This window comes from Candoia aspera, chromosome 7, assembly GCF_035149785.1.
Source record: "Candoia aspera isolate rCanAsp1 chromosome 7, rCanAsp1.hap2, whole genome shotgun sequence".
Classification (NCBI taxonomy): domain Eukaryota; kingdom Metazoa; phylum Chordata; class Lepidosauria; order Squamata; family Boidae; genus Candoia; species Candoia aspera.
In genome coordinates, this window is record NC_086159.1 from 14,168,882 (window position 1) to 14,193,238 (window position 24,357).

Genomic DNA, 24,357 nt, shown 5'->3' on the forward strand with positions numbered 1-24,357 from the left:
AGAGTGCATAATTTATATTAAGAAATAGAAAAATCATTGGGTTAAATTCAGATTAAAGAACTAAAGATATATCAGCACATCCATAGTCTAAACCCATCAAGTCCATCAAGAAAAGTCATGAAGTGGAGGGAGAAATTAAGGCAAGAAAGATTAACTGGAGGTCACTTAGGAATTCAACACAAATCCAGGACCAATTTCTATGACCCATGTTGTGTTCCAAGATGGGAGCTCAGCTCAACTAAAGACACTTATCTGATGCTCATCATACACTGAAAAAGCAAGTTAAATAAATATTCAGCTACAGTACAATGTAAAATCAACTGAAATAACCTGAAGCATGCTTCATCATACAGCCAGTTTTGCAAAGCTCTTGCCTGCTTTTGGCCAATATAATCTTGACACAACCTTCACAATCTCTGCTGGAGAAAACGTGAGCTTGAGTCAGATTGCTCCTATGCTAGAAACTGTTATCAATGAACTTTGACTTTTGCTAGGGGATGTCATGACGAACAAAGGCCATGTGGGGTTTGGTTCTACTTCCCACAAGCCCCACCCTTGCCCCAAGTGATAGTTACCTCCTCTTTTCTGAAGGCTGGCTGAAGCTTCTTGTCTTGTAGCTTTTCCTTTTTAGCTTCCACTTTATTTTCTTCCCCCTTTTGCAATATTTTTTCAAGAGGAAAACATCAATCTTGTCACAAGCCCTATTAACAGCTGCTGCTACCGTGGTTTTACAAAGCTGTGCTCATACAACCTCTCATCTGGTGCAGCTGCTGCTGTGCACGCCATTCCCTTCAGGTGGCACAGTGGCTTTCCTCTGCCCATTGGTGCACTCTCCTCTGCTGTGCTTGTGTTCTCCCATATCTCAGCGGGATTCTGGCTGTGCTTGCTTCTAATACTTGTGGATGCTTATTCAGCCGTCCTACCACCAAGGGTTCCTGGGTGCTCATCCATGGCTCATGCTGTGCCTCTGGACCCGGGGTATGCCTTTGGCTACCTCCCTTGACCAACCATCAGCCACAGAAAAGGAAGACAAAGAAGCTGTGAAGAATTGAGCATGCATTGATTTCCACAAGGAGATTCAGGAGCCAAGAAGACAGCAACTTAACCAAGTGTCATGCGCTGATCATGCTACGGATAGGTGAAGCTAGAAGCTTAAGTCCAAAAAGAAATGAAACATTGGCAAGAGTTAGTAGCCCAAAGTGGAAAGAGATCGGAACAAATTCCAGTTTCTCTCTCTCTCTCTGGTGAAATGCATTACATTTTCTACAAAACACAGGCAAAACCGTGGTTGGGTGCAAAATGTTTACTGTACCTGTTTCCTGAGGGAAGCTGCTGTGCTTTTCTCCTCTTGGAGTTTCTTCTCTTTTACCTGCTTCTCTTCTATCTTCTTCTCGTCCCCCTTCTTGCCTTTCAGCTGGTCTACCTTTTTCTCCTCAGCCCTTTGCTTGGCCTTTAACCTCTCCTCTTCTAGCTTGGCCTTTTCCTCAGCTGCCCTCTTAGCCTCAGCTTTGGCCCTCTCCTCCGCCTCCCTCTTTTCCTTCTCCTTAGCCCTCACTCGTTCCTCGGCTGCTTTTTTCTCTTCAGCCACCTTCCTCCTCTCCCTCTCCTCAGCTTCACGCCTCTCTTTCTCCTGGGCAGCTCTTTTCTTCTCCGCCTCTTCCTCCTCCTTCCTCTTCCTCTCCTCCTCAGCCTTCCGCTGGGCCTCAGCCTTCACCCTCTCCCGCTCTTCCGCCTCTAGCCTTGCTTTCTCCTCAGCTTCCCTCTTCTCCGCCTCCAACCTCTCTCTTTCTTCCTCTGCTTTCCTCTGTTCCTCAGCTTGGGCTCTCTCTATTTCCTCCCTCTCAAGCCTTTCCCTCTCCTCAGTTTGTTTCTGCTCCATTTCTGCCTCACTGTGTTCCTCCTTCTTTTCATCTATGGCTACTGCAATGCTGATGGCCTCCTCTGAACTGGCAAGGACATGCATGTCGTTGTCTAGTTTGTCCTCCTCTGCATGTACCTCAAGATGCTTTCCCTCCAACACTACAGATTCCTCCTCATTGTCTACATTCTCCTTCTCTGCTGTTACTTCTACCTGATTCTCCTCAAGGGCTTGTGGCTTTGGTTTCTGGTCTTCCACCTCCTCTTTGTCTTTCTCGTCTTTCTTCTCCTCTTCCTCATCCTGCCCCAAGTTGTTCCTCTGGTATGATTTCGTGATGGTTTCTGTTTCCTCCACCTCATAGTGTCTTCTGTGGGTTTCTACCTTTTCTTCCTTTCCCGGGGTCTCATTTTCTTCCACATTATTCACCACTTTTCTGCTTGTGAAGGACAAGCTCTCATCAGTAACGGTTGGGTCAAGTTCCTTTTGCCGCTCCAATGCTTCCTGAAGACGCTTTTGACGCCTTTCCTCTCTCCGTGCCATCCTCTCCAGGAACAGAGTGTCATCCTCTCCATCACCTTGCGTAGTCTTAACAGTGGTCACCGTTGTAGTACTTTTGGACTCTCCTTCTGCAATGCTACAAAAGACACAGAGTTTTATTTTTATTGATTTGCCTGTTGCACTTACTTATTTTTCCTCCAGGAGTTCAAAGTGGCTTGCTTGCGTTGCCTTCTGTCCTCCCCATGTTATCATCATAAGTAGGTTTGGCTAAGAGATAGCGAACTTCATGATGAACTGGGATTTGAACCAGGATCTCCCCAGTCCTAATCAGACAGTTAACAAATGAGTCTAACCATTACACACAGACACATTCACCCCAAAGTTATTTATTTTGACTGTCAGAGATCCTCCAGGGTCTCATGTAGGGTTTTATATCATATTCTTTTTAATCTACTATAAATTGAAAATGCCAAGAATCTCTGCCCATCTGTGCTTCTAATCAGGAGCCCCAAAACTATGGGACTAGTTCAAGTCTCTTAAGAGTAGAACACGAGAAGGGGCTTATTGGTGCAAAACTGCCTTTGTTTTGTTTTGTTTTGTTTTTTAAGGCTTTTAAATTATTTATTGTTTTATTTGTTTTGAAGTTGCTTGTCTTGATGGGGAGAACTCAGTGTTAAACATGATGCTGGGTAGAGGATACCTGATCAAAAGTCTTACCACAGAATCAACTCCTTAGAGTATAGGGAAACTAGACTAATATTGCTTGGAAGCTATTACCGACTGCCCTTTTCGTAATAAAAATGCATTATATTAAAAGTTTGTTTTGCCTCTTATTTATTTCTCCTAATCAGGAAACTGATTCTGTAAAGCTGCACCTGGAACTTCCTACCACTTTAGAGAATGGAGGATACAGAACAGTGTATTTAAGGACAGGGGCAATTAAATTGTTCAGCTCCTCTTCCCTGACTAAATCCCCTTGCAAGGCAGGCATGACACAGAATGAAAATCCACCAAAACTATTCATATGGCAGAACCTTACTTATTTTCGGCATTAGCTTCAGGTCTCTCAGTTCCTTGCCCTAAGTCATCCTCTTCTTTTTGCCGCAGTCTTTCTTGACGGGCCCGCCTGCGCCGCTCTCGGGCAGCTTCTTCTTCATCGTCATCATTTCTTTGATAGGATAATCTGTAAAACAGAGTTTCAAAAAGGCTAAATCCTGTATTCAGAATGCTACAATAATATCTAAGGTGATTACAAGACCACAAGACCACAAATATATTTGCAGAAATGCTCTACATAACAGATATTCTTGTCATACTGTTCTGGTCATACTAAGCATATTCAGCACCATCAAAATAAAATATCTCTTTACAGTATAAACAATAAAAATGTCTCTGCACCCCATGATTAGATGGAAGAAGCCTCTAGAAAGAGGGAAATAAGATTAGGAGAGTCATGGGTAGCATGGGATGAGGCACAGGAATTGCACACTGTCAATATATTTAAGGTTTGTTTCTGCTGGAGACTAAGAATTAAAGTGTGAAGCCAAAGGCTTCATGGGAAGTCAAGGAAATGGTGCTACAGAGAGATCTTCATGTGTCCAAACTGCAAGGTCTTCTACTTTCCAAAATGCTTAAATATATCTGTTTTCTGACAACTTTTTGTTGTGTTGGAAGCAGTGCTTGGAATAATTTCCCTCAACCTGATATTCTGCAGATGTGGTGGGCTTCCACACATCATATCCAGTGCTAGCTGGAAAGGAGGAAAGGAGCTGCAGCAAACACATCTGGAGGACATCAGGTAGGCTAAGGCTATCTTAGAAGGATGAGGAGGATGAAAGCAGAAACTTTCTCCAAAGAACTGAGAAAGAAAGGACAGATGATTCAGCAGAAATTCTGAACTGTGGTTTAATGAGTACCTAAAACATGTAGAGTGCAACTGAGCTGTTGGGTAACACTTTGTTTAACATACCACAGCTAGAAGCTTTCCCTCCAGGTTATTTTAAAGCACTGGCATAGTTTATGAGGTTTTCTCCTCTCTGTTCTATCACACTCATACCTATAACCTATACAAGGGTCTCTTTCAAACCACCAAATACTTCTCAAACCCTCAGAATCCAACTTGCAATTGCCTTCAGTGCAGACAACTTCAAAACCAATTTTAGATGTAAAATGCTCCTTTCCACTGAACACTGTCTGGAGCTCCTTCATACAGTGTGTGTTTGTTCTCTATCCCTCTGCTTGCAATTTAAAGGAATGGTGGATCATGAAATGGTAGTATCTTGACCTAAGGCCACCCCAGCTGTACCTCTGCAAGAAGGGGAAAAAACCCAGAGCTGGGACTTCCCACCACTGGGAAAACCGCCTTCCAAGCTTCATGGAACTCCCATGTTTCAGCTAGAAAACCAGATTTGCAGCAGTGTGGTTGCCGGGTAGCTGAGCCAGAAATAAATAATTTCAGCTGCTGAACAGGGATGACATTATGGGATCACCGAGGCATAGGGCCATTTGGCCCAAATGCTACGTATGGAAGTAACCTAGGAAGCAGGTTCATAGCAAAACATGAATTGAAGCAGAGAACTGAGAGAGCCAAGGCTGAGAAATGGAAACAGAAAAACCTTCAACACAAGCTTGCCCAACCTGGTGCTCTCCAGATGTATTGGACCAAGCACATTAGCCTGCATAAACAGAATCTGGCAGAGAAAGCAAATAAAGGTCCAAGCAGATGTTACATGACTTAGGCCAAAAGCAATAGCTGTATCAATAGAAGAGAATATCTGTAGCTCAGGGTTGAACTGTGGAGTCCTTGGTAGTCTCTGAGCTTGGTTGTTTGCTTGCAGGCATTTCATTACCCGACTAGGTAACATCATCAAGCTACTGTATATAAACCAGGAGCAAACCACCACACTCACTAGCACTGACGATGTTACCTAGTCAGGTAATGAAACGTCTGCAATCAAACAACCAAGCTCAGAGACCACCAAGGACTCCACAATAGCTGTATTTGTGGTTTCCTGGCTTCTGTAATGTGATGGTGGTAGTGGTGTGAATATGAAACCCCATGGCATTCTAAATAAGGATAAAGCTATATTAAGCATTAGCATAAGGGAAGAACCAGAACTTTGCAACCTAATTTGCCTATATATAGGTTCTTGATCTGAAGGTATTTCAGTACTTGCTGGAATTCTTGCATTATTTTAACCTTTTAAATAAATTTTCCTATTCAGAGCTCTAAAAGACTAGTTCTTCGGAGTTTATGATTTCCAGTCCAGATTGCTACAAGAGAGTCTGACAAGAAGGAAATAGATGACCAGTTGCCATTTTCAGCAGTAGCCATGGATTTAGTGGAAGTTCTGACAATAAGGAACATTTAACTGGGCTCTAGGTCACTTTAAACTTTCCATAGTAACAGAGTTTGTTGCAGCTACTCAGGTTTACAAGGATTTTATCTTAGTAAACACAAAAGTGAGAAAGGCAGAAATATGGAACTGGAGTAATCAAGGATCACTGAGCAAATCCAATATAGATGTCTGTCTACTATGTGCTAACTACAAAAAATGCCTACATAAAGCTGGTACAACCATTGCAAATGTAATCTGCAAAATGGCCTGAAAAGTGAGAAACTTGGCGACAAGAAATAGCTGCCTGACTGCCTGGATTCACATAACACACTAAGCCCCAAACCTGGGTTAACAGATCATAATAGAGAATGGCACTTACCATGCTATGCCCAAACAGAAATAGAATAGAAACAGACAATAGAAAAGCCAAAAGACCAGTACACTCCCTTGCCAGCAATCAACACCCAGATATGCAAAAATCAACACTAGGATTAACACCAGATGAACCATCAAACAGCACAATACACCCTAATCAAGGAACTATTAACTCAGGCTATCAAGCAAGCAGCAAACAACAGCCCAATCAAGGAACTCCCAAGGAGAGAACAACACCCCCACTAATACAAGCAGGGCAAGCCACCGTATATAAACTGAGAGCAAGGCCCACTCCCTCTTCGCACTGAAGATGTTGCCTAGTCTGGCAATGAAACGTCTGCAAGAAAACAACAAGGCTCAGAGAGCACCAAGGACTCCAAACAGAAAACCATACTGCATGTTAATATGGTACACTGCTTTACACAACCGACTAGACAGCGGCTGGCTTTCTGCAGAATGCTGAACTCCAACTACCCATTTTAGTCCAAATTAACATGTTGTTACCACATAGACTGAGCGCTAGGTAAATCTCTTTTGGCTGGCCTCCACCACTTGTGCCCTAATGGAATAGACCGTAGGGTGAGCATTCCTGGAAGGAACAGGTTGGCCATGAGAACCGAGGGTTGCATCCACTCTTAAATGCCTCCACGTGCAGCAAATACATATGCCTCCCACAACCCCAAGTTCAGCAGCAAAGAGACAGAATACATAAAACAAAGACTGTTTACATATTCTAGTGCAGCGTGTCACAACCTCCACAACTTTAAGATGTGTCGACTTCAACTCTACAAGTTGAAGTCAACACATCTTAAAGCTGCTGAGGTTCAGAAACACTGTTCTAGTGCATGACCATTTCCCACACTTGATTTGTGGCCCACCTGCCAATATACCTGGCCACGAGAGGACTATGTTCTGGCCAAGTTCTTAAGGATCAGGGTACAGTTTCCTAGCCTGGCTGCCTAAGGTTCTCCATTTTTCTCAGGCATTCATCTATAGAATTCCCCTCTGTTCACAGAAAAATTGATAGCAAATTGAAGTAACGGAAAACACTCATACAAAAGAGCAACATTCATTTTGCGCTCCTTCTTAAGCCACAAATAACTCAGGGTTGCAAATAAGCAGGGTCCTTCCCCACGGTACATTTTTGTTCACTCCACATTAAACTAACTTTTTCTGTCTTCAGCTTCGGATCAAGCCTCTTTCCTGGTTCAACAGCTGCTTCCACTGAACTTTTTCCCAGTGCTGGGAAAGCAGTTCCATCACGCCAGCTTATGCTATGCTCCTGAACACTTGATATGGCCTATAAAATATTCAGCTGCAAGTAAGATTTGGTAGGATGGGTGACGGTTCTGTCTTTATCCGACCTCGCTCGGAGTGTTTATGGCATGCTGAACCCAACTTTTACTTTTGCTTTGGAATTGGCATTCACAGAGTCATAACTGGAAAGGATCTGAACAGAACTCTTCTCCAATCTTGCCCCTAAGCACTTACAAATTAATAACTGTATCCCTTTGTTCTTTTATCTGCCTTCTTGCACCTCTCTTCCCATCCCATATATCTGGATTACTCATTAGTGCTAAGAGGCTAGTTCTTCAACTCTGGAAAGACAATTTTATGGCTCCAGTTACTCAGTGGATTGAAGACCTGATGTTACTTGTGATTTATAAACACTTTGCTTACAAATGCAGGTTGTGTAGGAACAATTACAATGAAATATAGCCAGCCTTTAATGGAACTGTTGGGTAACAATTTCGTGCATGAGAAGCCTTTATCTGTACAATTTTTTTTTGTCGTGTTGCTCTCTTTTTTGCCTTTTATTCCTTTTTGCTATTGTATTTTTTTCTCTTTGTTCTGTTTTATTCAATAAAGGCATCTCTTCCTCTCTGACAGGGAAAATAGCTGTTCAGATATCTGTTCCAATCCAAAATCCTGTCATAATGTACAAGGCAAGCCTTCATTCAGCTATGTGTTTCCCTGATAGCTATATACAAGTTGTCTTCTCTCTGCTTCAGTCCTCCCATTGGCAGAACGGGGATTGCAACACTGACCTTGAATTTTGACTCCTGCACTGAACAGGGAGTTGGATGATAGCCTCTATGGCGCCTTCCAACTCATTCGTTCTTTGATTCTCTAAACAAGAACACAGTGCCCAAACACTGACTGAAAACTGCAACATCTGAAGCACTCTGTAACGGTATGTGGGAATGACCTTGGAAGAAGAGGGGAAGAGATGCTGCCTAGGAAACCATTAGATAAAAGTGGGAGGAGCCCACAGCTGCATAACGGGAAAATAAACTTAAAAAGGATCCACCCTAACATATCAGGCTGTTGAAAGTGACGGCAGGAGATTTGTACTTTCAGACTTGCAAGATTCTGTTAATGTAGCCTTACAATAAAGTAGAAGTAGCTCATCTGGTCATGTTTCCTGTCTGGTTTATCTGGGACAGCTGACACATTCTGAAGATTTCAATATTTTCATCTTCTTCGAGAACCCCAGGATCACCTCATAAAAGTAGGTTCAAAATAGGCAAAAGGGTAGTTTTAGCTGATAACTTAGTGTGTGAACACACAGACACACACACACACACAGAGAGAGAGAGAGAGAGCACACTATCATGCTATTTCCTTTTGGGATTAATAACATTATGCAAAGCATAGAAGAGATCTCAGAAAGACCATTCCCTTTGATAAGAGGGAAGATGAGAAAAGGAAAGAAATGGAAATCTAGCTTCTTTGACTACATCCTTTGCAGCTATTTTTTCTCTCTCTATACACATTAGACAACTCTGTTTTAAGCATTGTTTCCCCATCCACAGCCTCTTTCACTTCATCATTCAACCAAGCATTCTTTTCCATAGTGGAACTTGACACATTTCTTTTTTTATAATTTTATTGACATTTTTAATAAACATAGTAAAAACTAATACAAACTAAACTAAAAGAAAAAAGAAAACAAAAAGAAAAATTCAGAAGGTGCAGAAAAAAGAAAAAAAAGGAAAAGAATAAAGTAGAAGAATAAAGAAAAAGAAAAAGGCAATAAAGACAATAATAAAGAAGAAGAATAAAGAAGAACCTTCATCACACTGAGCATAAGCTAATATGGTAACTTTTCACTCTCTTTTAAAGTTACAAATAAAAAAAAAATCTCTTCTCCCCATAGCCTAACTTTTATTTATACCCAATCCAGAAATTGTCATCTTTTCAGTCCTGGTTCAACAAATGATCCAAGGGGCAGGTACTATGGCAGAAAAGGCTCTCCTTCTGGGCCCCACCAGCTGACACTCCCTAGCTGATGGTACCCGGAGCATGCCGTTCCTGCCAGATCAGATAGGATGGGTAGAAACAACCGTGGAGAGACGGTCCTGTAAGTAACCCAGTCCTAACTGCACCTCCCTGAATGGTAAGGAACTCAGTGCTTACACAGGTTTAGTTTGTTTTGCAAGGATTCCACAAGAGATATATTAGTACTTTGCACCCTTTTTCTTTATAAATTACAGTTGAGCATAATAGAGGCAATCTCAAACATTCCAACAGAGTCAAGTCCTCTTATATGTCTACAAAGCCAATCGATGCCCTAAGTTGATTACTCAGCTGAAACTCAGTTCTCCATCTCTCTTGGTTTTTCATCTAAACTGTAGTATGTCCATTTCTGACAATAATTTAGTCTTAACTTCTATGGAAATGCAACACTGTTCTAAAACGTAGAGTTTATTTAAGTCAGTGAGACTTGTCTGACTTAAATTATTGATACTATTACTCATAAAGGAATTACAATTTGTGGGAAGCTAAACCTACCAATGGCTTTTTGCTGTTATAACATTGTTATGTTCATAGTCCATATATACTTCTTTTGTTACAATCACACATGGCAAAATGTGGTTTCTTTGGTTTTGGCTTAGCATGCTGTATAAAACCAGATATTGTAGTTTACAAACTATAGTCTGTGCCATAAATATTATGGCTTATCATACTGTGTGAAGCCAGGCAATGCTACTTATTTGACAAACATGCCAAGCAAACTCAAACTTTCTCCCTTCACACTCTGTTGCTATTGGTAACAGAAAGTTGAACTGTATGGGCTATAGTAGTTTCATGTTTTTATGCTGGTTTCCTGTTTTTATGCTTTGACATAAAATGAAAAATACATCACAATAGGTACACCTACAACTGGTGCTGAAATTCTGCAGAGAAATAATACTTTAGTATGTTTCTCATTCTGGTCAAAGTAGTAGTTTTAGGCTCTTAGCTGGCCTTAATAGCTACATTTACCTAAAGCTAAACATAAAATGGAACGCTCTATCTTCTCCCTAAATTGGAATTATGGTTTTGGCCATTAGACACAACATTTCACCACATTTCTAATATTTCCAACAGAAACTATAAGCTACATTATTTCATTTTTTTCAACCTTTTTTCTAAGAGTCTGTTCTCATCTCTTATATTACACCTATTAGTATTGATCTGTCTTAGGGAAGTTTGGAAATGTTCCAGTATTCGTCACTATGGTAGGCCTTAGTGAGAAGAGTTTTGGGTGGGGCGGGGAGAGAGAGAGAGAAAAGGAGAGTTTGTTTTTTTACAGAAGAGATAGGGAGGTCCATATTTTGGGCATAGTAGCTTGAAAGGAAGTGGGCTTTATTTCAAAGAATGTATTCAAACATAAGCTGGAGAGACATCTTCCAACATGCTTTACTTTGAATTCCTGCCGTGAGCAAGGGATTGGACAAGAAGATCTAAATATATCCTTCCAATGCTATTATGCCATGCTTTATTTATTCCCTAAGATTATGCTTGGCAGTGGTGAGTACCCTTCTATGACCAGTCTATGAACCATACCTAAGGAATCAAATTTTGTCCATCCAGGTATTTGTTGAACTTCAACACCCAGTAGACCCAGCCATCAAAAAAAATGCTGAGGTTTGCTAGGAATTGTAATCCAGCATTAGCCAGAAAAGTACAGATTTCCCACACTCCAAGGGTTATGCATGCGGAGGTACATATATCTTGATGAAGAAGAAAACTATAAAGTCAGTATCTTCAACTTAACTACTGGCAAGTCATTCACCTAGTGGCATTCTTGTTCATTTTTTAAAACCTACAAAACTGCACCCTTCAACTGAGCATCACAACTCTAATGAGTGCAGAAGCAGAGTATGCCTTTTATGCAGCTTGTGTTTAAAATGGTGAAAAAACTGAACATAGACTTTACACTAAAAACACAAATTTTACCTACCGTACTGCATTTCGAGTCACTTTATAAATATCCTCTTTCGTGATTCTCAAAATGAACTCCAGCCAAGATGGCCCATAACAAGAACAATAAATAAATAAATAACCCCTTCAGCTACCAACATAATGTTGAAATTGCCTCTAACATAAAGATTAAAAGACTTGCTGGAAGCGTTCCAAAGTGGAAGCGAGTAATTTATTCAATATGCAGTCAATCATGAGTTCATTCATTCTCTTCCTCTATAATATGTTTAAGATATGGCTGGTTTGCATATTCTGTATGGCAGCAACATCTCCCCCTTCTACTGCACAGATCAAATGTGTATCTGAATCTGAAGAGCTTTGCCACTCTTCTTCTCTTGTCCACTGCATAATTACCCACATAAAGCTGAGTCAAGCAAGATAATAGACAGTAGGTTCATTTGGACCGATCAGTTCCAAATGAAATGCGTTGGGTCCAGCCTCACAGCACTTCCACCCACGGTATTTGGCACTCCTCCCAAAGTCATTCCATATCCTTGTATTCCCCCACTGCCTCTCTCTGAAGCAGCTGAACTGAATTTCTTACAGCTCATTTTGGGTTCAAGAGGAACCACAATGTTTCCAGCTGGATGTTTGGTGGTGGACCATTCCCAACTGGAGGGAACTCCTCTCCTTCTTCCTAGCTCCTGAACTTCAGCCATCCCAGATACAACATGCTCAGTCTCAGTACTCCAGGCAAATGGAGAGAAAATGACAGCATTGAGCACCATACAAGGGTTTCTTGTGTGAACTGGCAGTGAGAGGGTTTGGGTTGAAGCTGAAGCAGTGGGTTCGACTTCTCAGCATTTCTAGGCCAAGCAAAGGGAAAACAGATAATGGGTTGTTTTCAAACTGCTTTTGTGGAACTGAGTGAGGGTAAGCAATGGTGATGTCTATGTGCCTTTAGTCATCCTTAGAACAATGTCACTGATACCAGGAGGATAAGTTAGCAAAGGTGATGAATGGAACGTTTTCCAAAATTGGATGCTTCTTTTCTGGAGAAATTGTTCAATTTCATGTATTTGTCAGATGTACAAATAGATGCAAACTGTGAATGCATTACACAAACCCTGACCATATAATATTCAGTTAGCATCTGTCTGTCTGTCTGTCTGTCTATGATACCCTACGGCAGTCATCTCCCAGATGGCCATCCTGGCTGAAATTCCAGAGTTCCACATTTAACATATCTACAGAATAAGTGACTGAGGACAGTTGCCCCCAGATGTTATCAAAATAGATTCAAATACGACCATTTGAACTTGTGGGGGGAAAATGCTGATTAAAAATCAAAATAATGCACTATCTTTCCTGATGCTGTTGTAACACTGCAGGCTTGCCATCTTATGTTCTCCCCACCTTCCATTTACTAATCAGTGACACACCCCCACATGCTTCTCCCTTGTACTTGCTAGGGATGGTCATCTGAAGAACAATGACTGTCCCATCCTGATTCCTGCTAGGCTGTGCTGCCCTATCGCACTATCACTGTCATTCTTGTTTGCCAACAAATGAAAGCGATGTGATCTTCTGTTGTTTCTTTGCAAAATAACAAGTAAAATAGGTCCCCTGCCATTATCATTCTCCAAGCACCTCAGCTACTCCAAAAATTTATGTTTAAAAAGCAGGCTGCAAAAAGATTCTGCTTTCCCCTCTAACACCTTCTTCACATCCCGCCTCCATTCTGAAGGCATCTCTGTATTGACCGCCACCACCATGACTCGTGCACCAAGTTTCTCCAGCTCCCTAAGAGATTTATCTTTCTCTTAGCTTCTTTTGACTGTTCTCTGAGGTTCTGTTCTCATCTCTGGAAAAGTTGGAAAGAAACCGCTTTAGCAAAGATAGCGTTGACAGGCTCAATTTCCTTTTTTCCAGAATGCATCCCAAATCAACTCTATCAGCAAGCAGGGAAGATGTTACATCCAGGAAATGCAGAGATGATAAAGTTAACAGTGACTTTCTAACCCAGAAAGGCACCCCTGCTTCTTTTAAACTCACTTCTTCTACTTTCTCCTCAGTCCCCACTTTCTTTATGATCAAGTTGGGCAGACGAAATATCATCATTTTCAGAGTTATTTGAGACTGCAGGGGGGCATTTACACTTCAAATGGCTGGCCAGCCTTTCAGTCTAATAACTGTATTATTGGGTCATTTTGAAAGGGACCTCTGTGTCCTCATTAAATTACTCATGTACAATACTCTGATGATAATAAAAATTACTGAAACTAGGCATCATAAATCTTCCAGTGTCCATCACTATTTGAAGAGTTAAATAAAGTGCTAGCAATTCCAAGTATTCAGGGCAAAATCTCCTTCCAGTCAAGATTGACTCTCCATATCCATGTAGTTTTCTTGGCATTTAACCTACGTCTGTGCATTTCCCAGTGGTCCCCCATCTAACTGCTAACCAGATCCATTCCTGCTTAGCTTTCCCAAATCACCCCAAATCAGCTAGGTACATTGGCAAACCAATTTAGAAAAAAGACAAAAGAAATGGTATGTTTAGGCCTAATCAGAATGGAAAAATACATCTCGGTTCTGTTTATTATTTATTGACAATCGATTCAGATAGGAGATAAATCCCTGTTCTCATCACAGCTACCCAGTAAACACAAATAAAGTTCCCCAGCCATTTCTAGATAGCCTGAAAAAAATTCACAAGAACTGTATATCCTGGACAATCAACTTCTACCAAGTACTTTCTTCTCTTTTTGGACTGGGAGGCTAACCATTACTACTAACAATAAAGCAACTGCTGCAGAATAAAAGCAGGCTGTGAAATTTCACATTGATGGAAGTAAACTGTGCTGATGGAGGGGGGAAGGAAGTGAGAGCCGTTTCGAAAATATGCACAGCGCAGCAACGTGTGGGGAACAAACCTAACAGGAATCAGATGTCCACATTCCTGCCTCATCAGTGTCCCTGTACTTATGGCTGGCTGGTTGGCAGGCATGTGCAGGGAGTTTTCTTCAAAGGGGGTGGGGAGGGATGAAGCTTAAAACAGGCTTTGGGTATCTCTAAAGTTTATTGCAACTACACAGGTAACACAAAGGTATTTGGGGTTCTTTTCCTATAGGAGAGCTAAGGATCTGGAAATTCAAGAGGATCAATATCAAGAATGCAGAGACTAACCCATCTTACTTTCACACAAGCTTTTAAGTTTAAATTTTCATTTTATCAAGAACAGTAGAGGAAAGCTGCTTATGAAAGGATTTCATAACACAGATTCCAAAGAACATCTGTACCCTTATTTGCAGTATTAACTTGCTGTGTACTTTTCTAACGTTTACAAATAATCTGTCTGAACTTGCTCCACAGCCCCAGAAAGAAAACTATTTCAAAGTCAAGGAACTGTCCCTTGGCTTCAATCTCTCTTTCTGCAAAAACAAAAACAGGGATCTATCTTGTAATACCACTGTGGAAATTAAAGTGCATGTACCCTGTCATTGTGTATGCTCATTTCCATGAAACTCATTCTCAAGAAGCGTGCCTTACCTTGAAATGCAAGTCAGAAAGATGGATTGGAAGTCAACATTTCAAAAGTATGGAACAATGACTGTTGCCCAACAATCATGAAACAGGCAAATATTTACTTTAACCCATGGATAAAAAAAAAATAATCTCAGCAACCAGTTTTACTCAATGACTGCTTTACAGAGGTAATTAAACTAATTGCTCTGCCCTCCCCGCCCACAACTTTCTGGCAGGCAATAAGGCTCCAGCTGTAATTCCCTTGGAACAGATAGGCCTCTTTTTCTGCATTGGTGAAAGCCAGATACTCCATAACCAGATACTCCATAACACAGCTTTCCCCAACCCTGGTACTCTCCACATAAATTGGGGTAACAACTCCCAGAATTCCAAGGCTGAACACAGTAGCTAAGGATTCTGGGAGCTGTCCCAATACATCTGGGAGGGGCCAAGTTGGGAGAGGCTGCCAGAGACAATCTGGACTTATCTGCAAGATTCTCAGCTGCTGATCCAAACTCTGAAGATTCTTTAAATTATGTCATTCTTCCAAGATGCATCAAAGGTGCATTTTTCAAAGCAAGACTTTTGATTTATACTAGAAGCTACTTTGTGCAGCCGCTGAGAGAAAAACAGGGTGGAAATAACAAAGTAATCTATTCAACATCAAACTCTGTTCAGAAACAGCTGTTACCCACTGGAGAGAGACGTGTGGAAGAAATAAGGCCACAGCAACTTATCCTCTTCTGCGTGCTGACTAGCTCTATCATCAGCAGCCACGTTTACAATCCAATTTTTTGCAGGATAACAGCTTAGTTATATATGGATGGATGGATGGAGGGATGGATATATGGAGATACACACACACACACTCACACACTCTCCTTATATGCACAAGATGCCATGGGTTGGGCAAAGAGAGAGTGACCAGCCCAAAGTCACCAAGCCAGCTTCCATGCCTAAGGTGGGACTAGAACTCACAATCTCCTAGTTTCTAAGTCAGTACCTTCACCACTACACCAAATTGTCTCCATAGAAATGGTAGACTTGTAAGGCTTCAGAATGTCTCTCTTCCTGTGAATATTTGTCAGCCAAACCATTTATACATGACTATCACAGAAGACCTGTTGTGTATTACAGAAGATTACGATTTATGTTCAAGGGTGCCCACTCATCTTGTATGTGCCACTAGCCAACCATGTTACATCATGCAGGAGCAGAATATCCCCTCAAAAAAGCAGGGGGAAATTAATTTATAATGGGTGGGCTCTCTTCCACAGAAGCTTGCCTACCTCTTTGTATCAATCCTGGACAATTCTTAAAAAAGCCTTAGAACTCTTCTACTGCAAGCATACATGGAGAGAGAGAGAGTGCGCACGCTGGATCAAAGATGCTGCTGGTACAGGGTTGGGGCGGAATGAAATGGGCTAAGGGACCCCTAAGACATTCTCTGTCTGCTTTGCAGAAGCAAATGAGTCCGTCTAATCGTTAATGAAACCATCCCACCTTTTTTGCACATGCATGTGCATGAAGTGCACACCCACTTAAGATTATTCTGCTTTCATTTTTTTTCTGACTCAAAGAGTAGCTAAACTTGATGTATTTGTCCTCAATTGGGTTACTTGTTATTGAAAGCATGGTAGGTTTCTAAAAGGCAGCATCGCAGAGCCTGAGGTTCAGGGGCTGAGCCAGGTTCTTTTGATGTTATAAGACAATATTTGTGATGTCACTGCTCACATCTCTTGATGTCATCCAAACCCTAATTCTAACCCACTTAAAAAAAAAAACTAATTCAGGGACAGAGTTCAAGGATATAGACTATTATTAATACAGTAGAATGGATCTAACATTGAACATTTCCAGGAAATTGAAGTGTCCAGTTAAAAAAAATACCCAAGGGTGGTTTCATAGAATCATACAAACGGAAGTACCTTAGATATCACCTAGTCCAAACACTGCTCAGTGCAGGGTCCTCCATTACAGCATCTCTGACAGAAGACCATCCAGCCTCTGTTTGAAGTCCTCTAGCAAGACATAACTTATCATTTCATGTGGTAATCTGTTCCACTGGCTGACAGTTCTTAGAGTTATGATGTTTCTCCTAATGTCTAGTCTGAACAACTTCCTGTGGTGTAAACTCACTGCTGCTGGTCCTGCCCTCTGGGCTGATAGAAGATAAGTCCATTTCCTCTTCTGTGTGACAATGTATTTGCAGTCACGCTTCCCCTCAGTACTCTCTTCTGGATGCTAAACATACCCAGATCCTTTAACTTTCCTCATAGGAGTTTCCAGACCCTTCACCATCTTTACAGCCCTCCCCTGAACATGCTCCAATGTATCACCATCCTTTCTGCCTTTCTCTTCAAATTTCATACAGGATATCTCCTATTGCACACGGAAAATCTGGAGAAACTTTTTCAAAGGCAACCATCAAATGTGAAGTTTTTTAAAACCGATGCTTTAAAACAATATATGAATCTTAGACCCAAGGTTCAGAAGGAGTAATTTAAATCTAGCCGGTTGCTATACAACCAGTTGCCCCGATCTGCTTATGAAATAGCAAAAGAAGACTGGACTAAGATTGGGGAGAAACTCTTCAGATATATGTGAAAACAAGCTTATCTGGAGTGAGACCCTGAAAGGATTATAAAAGGGATCCAAACTGAATCCTCTCTTTATTTTTTAGGAAAGAAAAAAACAAATTTTAACATATGACCTTGTAGAAAACCATCCATCCATTCTGGGAAGGAAAGGGAAGGGAAGAAACTAGAAACAGAAAGCATATGCAATCTAGCACTCTCTGGCTATTTTGTATTACAGGTAGTCCTCAACTTACAACCATTTGTTTAGTTACTGTTCACAGTTACAACAGCACTGAAAAAAGTGACTTATAGCCAGTCCTCACACTTATGATCGTTGCAGTGTCCCTGCGGTCACGTGATCAAAATTCAGGTGCTTGGCAATTGGCTCGCACTTACGACAGTTGCAGCATTCCAGGTCATGTGATCACCATTTGCAACCTTCCCAGCCAGCTTCCGACAAGCAAAGTCAATGGGGGAAGCCAGATTTGCTTAATGATCACAGTAATTCCCTTATCGACAGAGGTGATTCACTTAACGACTGTAGCCAAAAAGGTTGTAAAATTGGGCGTGACTCACTTAACAACTGCCTTGCTTAGCAACAGAAGTTCCAGTCCCAATTGTGGTGGTAAATTGAGGACTACCTGTACAATGCTTTGCCACTGACCAAATTGATTCAAGCTGATAGGAGCTGAAGCTCAGAACATCTGAAAAGCATCAACTTGTCTCCCTTTCCATTACAGCTTAAAAAGAATGGCTCCTCTGAATTCTCCTGCTGGATAGTTCCCAGCACAACCAATCAAAAGGCATAATTTAGCACCTTCCTTCCTTCGCTGATTTATTTACAGCACAGCAATTGTGTAGTAAAAGCCTTACCTCAAAGCACCTTTCACTGGGGGAAGGGATCACTGAGGCTACCATTGGACAACAACCTGGTTTTAATCTGCTTTATCCAAATAACTGTGAATCCATGATTAGGCAGGAATTCAAAGCTGTTAATTCTCTACAGCTATGTAGAAATGCAGGTTTTTAAAAAAAAATATTGTTATGGAATGCGTCACATATCGTACCCTTTGCTCCCTCCCTATTTTTGCCTCTTCTTCTCCATTTCTGTTGTTTTCCTCTACTTTAAATTGCAACATGCTTGACGGTGGGAATGTGCTCTTTCTGTCTATGTGACTCTATTTTTCCTTTACTGGATGAAGAGCTATGTACACTGATGACACAATAATAATTTTAAAAAAACCAGTAATATATTTCTCCTTATGATTGAAACTGAATCTGCCAAGACTGGCAGCAGGAAAGAAAAGAAGGAAGAGCTTGGTTGGAAAGAGTAGAACCTTGCCCAGATCACTGTTCATAAGAAGAAGTAATAAAATCTTTATGGAAAGTGATGGGAGCAGATGCAAAGCCAGACCTCTAGTGAAAGTAATCTCTTGAAATATCTAAATCAGCCCTCGGGTAAGTTTCCTGCAAACACGGATTTCCTGCCAAGATATTTAACATTTCTGCTGTTAGGAAGCTATGTTGTAATTACACGTAAGAGGCTTCAGGGCTGAAAATACAATGTAATTAATATATTTTATGGCTAAAAGCTTATAGGCAGTTTGGCTATAAAGAAGCAGTCACAAGCCAAGGTTCTGCATCCTGTGTTCACATGCACAATTATTGCAGGGACTCCAACATACTTCTTAAGTTCTTGGGAGTGGATGAACAAATTTTATCTGTATCTCCCTTTTTAGGTTGGCTTTTTAAAGAAAACATTGCGAAAGCGATGTCCCACAAGGAGTCAGAAAATGACTCAGGGATCTTTCTACTTCCTTTTTTAAGGAAAAGTAGAGAGTTGAGTCTGTCATCAGCTGGGAATGGAATCAGTTCCACCAGGCCTTAGTTGAGATTCTACAAGATATTCACTCATATAGGTTTAATCAGTTCATCTTTGCCTCCAGTGAAGTGACATCACTCCAAGAAAGTCAACTAAAGATTTTGACACACACAAAAACACATGCATGTGGATGCCCCCAGGAATAATGCTTAGCTTGTGTTACTGCTCAGCTTATCGGGTGCTGGTGTCATTCACACAGCTGTCTTTTCATCAATTACTTCCACCCCATCCATCATGGAGGAAGATGATGCTTTGTCAAAGTTCTAGCACAAATGTTGTCATGAACAGCTAAATCACAACCTTCCAGACACATTCAGGATTCTTCTTCGAAAATCCAGAGAGAGCTTTTTGTAAGTCCTATTTATTTCAATGGGGCTGCTCTACGTACGACCGTGAAACTTTTGAAATAACTCATTGTGTGAGAGAGATGCTAAGAGCCATCAGTCCTCAGAGCAAAGGTGTCAAATTTGTCACTCAGTTTCAAGGCCTGAAGCACAAGGCAAGAATCCTCTGAAACATGGGAGAGGTAGAAAGAAGAGGCAATGTGTTTAAACTACCATGGATATAAGAGGGAACTGTATCTTCACCCTAACAGAAGACAATCAACTTTTCATAGGGCTTCACTCTAGTTTCCAAAAAAGGTTCTAGTCCAGCCACACCTTGTCAAGTGTTTGATAGACTTCCGTCAAGTCCAAGCCTGTTTAAATTACGCACAGTTGGGGGACTGAGATTTACTGGCAAGTCCTGGTTGCCTGACACACAGTGTATGTGTCAGCAATTCACTAGCATTTCTAACGGGAGCCAGCATGGTATAGTGGTTAACATATTGGACTAGGAGTGGGAGACCCATGTTCTAGCCCTTCTTCTGTCATGGCAGTTTTCTGAGCCACTTTCTCTCAGCCCAGCTTACTTCACAGGATCATTGCTGTGAGGAAAAATTAGGGGACTGAGCATCGTGTATGAATGCAGCCTTGAACCCCTGAATGAAAGAGGGGGGTTAAAGTCTAATAAAGAAACTAAAGAAATAAATGATCTGGAACAACTGGGTTCACACATCATGCTTAGCCAAGACTAAACAAATAAGATTACATCTTACCACAATGTACAAATTCAACCATAGCCAGAAAAGCTAGGAAGTAAATAAAAGGGGCTTATATATAAAGATAATATGTGGGCATGGTGTGGCTTACAGTGCTCATCCTTTGCCATATTTAAGGTAACAGATATGGTCTTCTACAGGAATGTCACTTTGCATGGCTCCTCAGATATGGCCAGTATCTTCCAGATTTCCTATTCTGTCCAAGAGAATGGACAAGAGCATTTCCCATTCTGTATCTCCCCTTTTTATTTATACCTTTTTCATCATTTTGGCCACCCACACTGAAGATTTCGAAATAATGCTGTCAGTAATTGCAATAATGCCAAAGTCAAGTAGTTAGATGAATGCAGAGTACTTCACAAGATCTGTTAAAACTGAATTTGTTCTGAGCGGAGCACTTTGTTAACTTCATTCCAAGGATGTTGAAAGAATACTCCAAATAAACAACAGGAACAAAATATTTCTATCTACCCAGCTTCATTCATAGATTTAAATAGGTGTTGTAATACTTTGGATGGCAAACTGAAGTAGAGTCTTCACAAGACTTCTGCCACTTGGCACATTGAAAGCGTTGCAACATAGTTTTGATCCAAGCTGTCTGAACTAGGAAGAGCTAGTTCAGAGATAACCAGAAGATATAAACTTTGAAATGCTAGGTTGTTTTTTCGTTAAGACAACATAAAGCTTAGAGTGAGGTAGAAAAATTAAAACCCAGAACGAATTCCAACTGGGGAAAAGTATTTCTTGAGCAGATGTAAAATAAAGATGACCTCAAGTTGAGCTTGACTACTGCAGAATTGCAGTTTTCCCAGCAACATTATGGAAAAGGTTTACAATCACCTGTTTTTTCCAGCTGCCCAGTTTATCCAACAGCTTTAGAATTCCCAGGTGCTGAGTCTGTATAGATGTTGGATGTGTCTGTTCTCTGAGCAAACCCCTTTTTTTCCCTGTTTAGCTGTTTCTTTAAAATGGCAAAGTGATGCACACATCCTCCTCAATATTCTATCCAAAGAGTTTATTCTCATGGTTCCACATAAACGTTCCACATAAACAATCATCCTGAAAATCACATTAACTAAGTATATTCAATGAATCCATTGAATCCACTGAAGGTCTCAGGGTATTTAGAATAAACAGTCACCAGCAGCGGGGCAAAATGACCTAATTATTTTATCAAAAGTACCCCAAGGGAAAGAGAAGATTCTTCTCCATCTGTTTTATTCCACTTAGCACTCAGAGCACTTGGCAGTTTGCAGCTTATTCGGAGATTAAACATCCTCCCTCTTCCTGTGCTACTGATGGGCACTTTCAAAAGATCAAAAATAAGCACAATGTGTTGATGTTCGTTTCCATCGTTTTTTAATGTTTTGCATTTTGTTCTCTTTCTGCCACGACTCCTGTCTGGAAACACTCCCTCACTTTCCAACTCTCTTCCAGAAGGGAGCAATGAGGGAAATGGTGAAGGTAGGCTCATCAGGAGAAATTTGGCCTACAGTCATCAACAGAACAAAAGGGAACCTAAACCATAGGTGGTCGATCTACTGAAGGTGGTTGATCTACTGAAAAGAAAACAAAAAGGTGTCTTAACCTACTGCTGCTTGTCACTGAAAAGGCAGAAGACATTTTGCTTTTATTTGCCTGGCTGGATTTCAAGCTGAATAATCCTAAAACGTTACAACAGAATGGAAGAAGTGGCTTGGGTAAAAACAGGAGCACCCATGGGGAGTGGGGAGCCCAAAAACATGGACTCTACAAACATGCAGTCAAGCCCTACCCCTTTTTTCCATGCTTTGAGGACACCATCTGGTTATCTAGATTAGAACCGCTTAACTCAGCAACTTTAAGTTGTGTGGACTTCAACTCCCAGAATTCCCCAGCCAGCATGGCTGGTTGGGGAATTCTGGGAGTTGAAGTCCACACAGCTTAAAGTTGCTGAGGTTGAGAAACTCTAATCTAGATGAACTGAGTGGATAAGATGGCTTTAAAGGACAGAGGGAAGATCCATTACCAAGGCAACAATCAAATAAATGAGGCCTGAGCCCAAGCCAAGAAAGTGGTTTATGAAAATGCCTCAGGCAGCCCCTCTCCCCTTAATTAAGATAAAAGAAGGAAGAAGGGAAGGACATTCAGACTTGCGAGATTCTCTTACTATAGCTACTCCAGTAAAAGCAGCTTTAGGTCTACACAGTGTCTGATTTGGGAAGGGGGAGGTAGAATGTGGTTTGTTTGTTTTTGGTCATTTGGGACTTCCCATTTGTATTTTACCTATATTTTATTAGTGCTTTCCACTGTATGCTGCCCAGAGTTGGGCTCCATAATTAAATTATATAGTATATGTAAGTAAGCAAATAAATAAAATCTGATGAAATGGAGTGCAGCAGGGATATGCTGCCAGTTTGTCAACAAGAGGCTTACTTCCAAAATGTTGCAGGGGACTCTCCATAAATTAAGTCTCTCCTGAAATATGCATTCACCAATATTGGGGGGGGGGGGCAAGGCTCTGCTGCTAGGCAAGGAAGAATTAGGGGGCTTGGGATGAAATAGAAGTTTGAAGTCCCCCCCCTCCCAAAATCTCTTTCTGTCTCATGCACACCCACTCACACAGAGCCAAGGGGTCCCTAGAGTTTGCCAGCCTGCAGCCCCAGTCTCTGTCCAGGGTCACCCTCCCCAACTGCCCAAGGGATCACCAGAGCAGCATCCACTTCTTTCCAACCTGCTCTCACACAAAGGCCATCAATGCTGCAGCTTTTGCCTTTGGCCTCCCTGCTCTTCAACAGAGAAGCCAAGAAACCTGAGCCCCCCTCTCCAAATGAGTTCCTCTCAACCCTCAACTGGGAAAATTGGGTGTGGAAATGGGAGGAGAGGAAGAGGGGGATCTGATCTGCAGACTGAAAGACAAACTGGAACTTTTAGGCTCTGTGGGTCTTGAGAGATTGGGCACATCTTGTCCCTGCAGGGCCCGCCAGAAACTTGGTTTGCGTTAAGAAGGGGATCAGATAACAGCCCCCCCCCCCAATCTCACAAGGGACTCATGCCAGCCCTTCCAGCGCAGCCCTACAATAAGTTGACGAAACAAGAATTGGTTCATCCTTACTGTGCCACAAAACCTCCTTGGCACTCCTCCTCCTTAGTGTTTTTTAGTGTGTCACTTAATTAGCAGTTGCAAAATAAAGCAAAAAAGGGGGGGAAAGGTAGTTGAGCCATCTGCACTGGAAGGGTTTTCAACAGAACAGACTGTCCCTGACCAGCTAGCCAGACCATTGCTGTCTAAGCCAAACCACACCATAACATTCTCAGTGGTGGAGGGGAGGGTGGAATTATTATCCACTGCCTCATATCTTTGACCTCACCGCTGAAAGCTGGGTTGTTTTTTTTCAGTTATCCTTATTAGGACAATTTTTGTATCAGCAACTGGCCCTAGAAATTTCCTTTGTTAACATATGCTCCACGTCAGCAATAAAATAAACAAGATACAGCCGGTTTTTAGGTTGAATAAAAAGGACCAGGAGGACAATTAAAAAAAAAAAAGGAATTGAATGATCACCTTTGGTTGTGTTTCTAGCTGCATCCAAATTTGCATTTAAGTAAAAGCAGATTCCAGCAGAATGTTAGGAAAACCTTTCTAACAACAACAGTGGTTGGACAATAGGGCCACTGCCCCAGAGGAGAACAGATCCCCCTTCATTTGGATGCGTTCAAGTGGAGGCTAGACAGCCACCTTCAATTTGGATTTCTGCACTGAGTAAAATTTGGGCCTTGAGGATCTAAATAGCTCCTTCCTGATCTACTGTTCTACCAATAACCAGAAGCAGAAGGGGAAAAAAAATTACAGTAAAAATGGTAGGCATCTTGTTAATCTGACCAATAACTCAACTTCAGATCCAGTTCCAAGTGCCAGAGATTAAGTGAATTTACATAACTGTTTAAAAAAAAAACCTTCCAATTACAGACTTTTTCAGGATTTGTTTTGTCCAATACACATATATATTCTTTTCATTTTTAAAAAAAGT

General features: G+C 41.3%; 1 protein-coding gene across 6 annotated transcripts in view; it reads right to left on the minus strand.

Moving 5' to 3' along the window:
• CALD1 (caldesmon 1) overlaps positions 1-24,357 on the minus strand; it is a 201,459-nt gene that overhangs the window by 21,078 nt on the left and 156,024 nt on the right. For 4 of the 6 annotated variants that reach the window (XM_063308506.1, XM_063308507.1, XM_063308505.1 and 1 more), the window contains 3 exons: positions 3,396-3,539; positions 1,313-2,492; positions 576-653 (listed from right to left, as the gene is read on the minus strand). In XM_063308506.1, the coding sequence (XP_063164576.1) occupies positions 576-653; positions 1,313-2,492; positions 3,396-3,539 (1,402 nt within the window). The remainder of the gene's footprint in view (positions 1-575; positions 654-1,312; positions 2,493-3,395; positions 3,540-24,357) is intronic. The other 2 variants (XM_063308509.1, XM_063308510.1) reach the window with 1 other exon arrangement.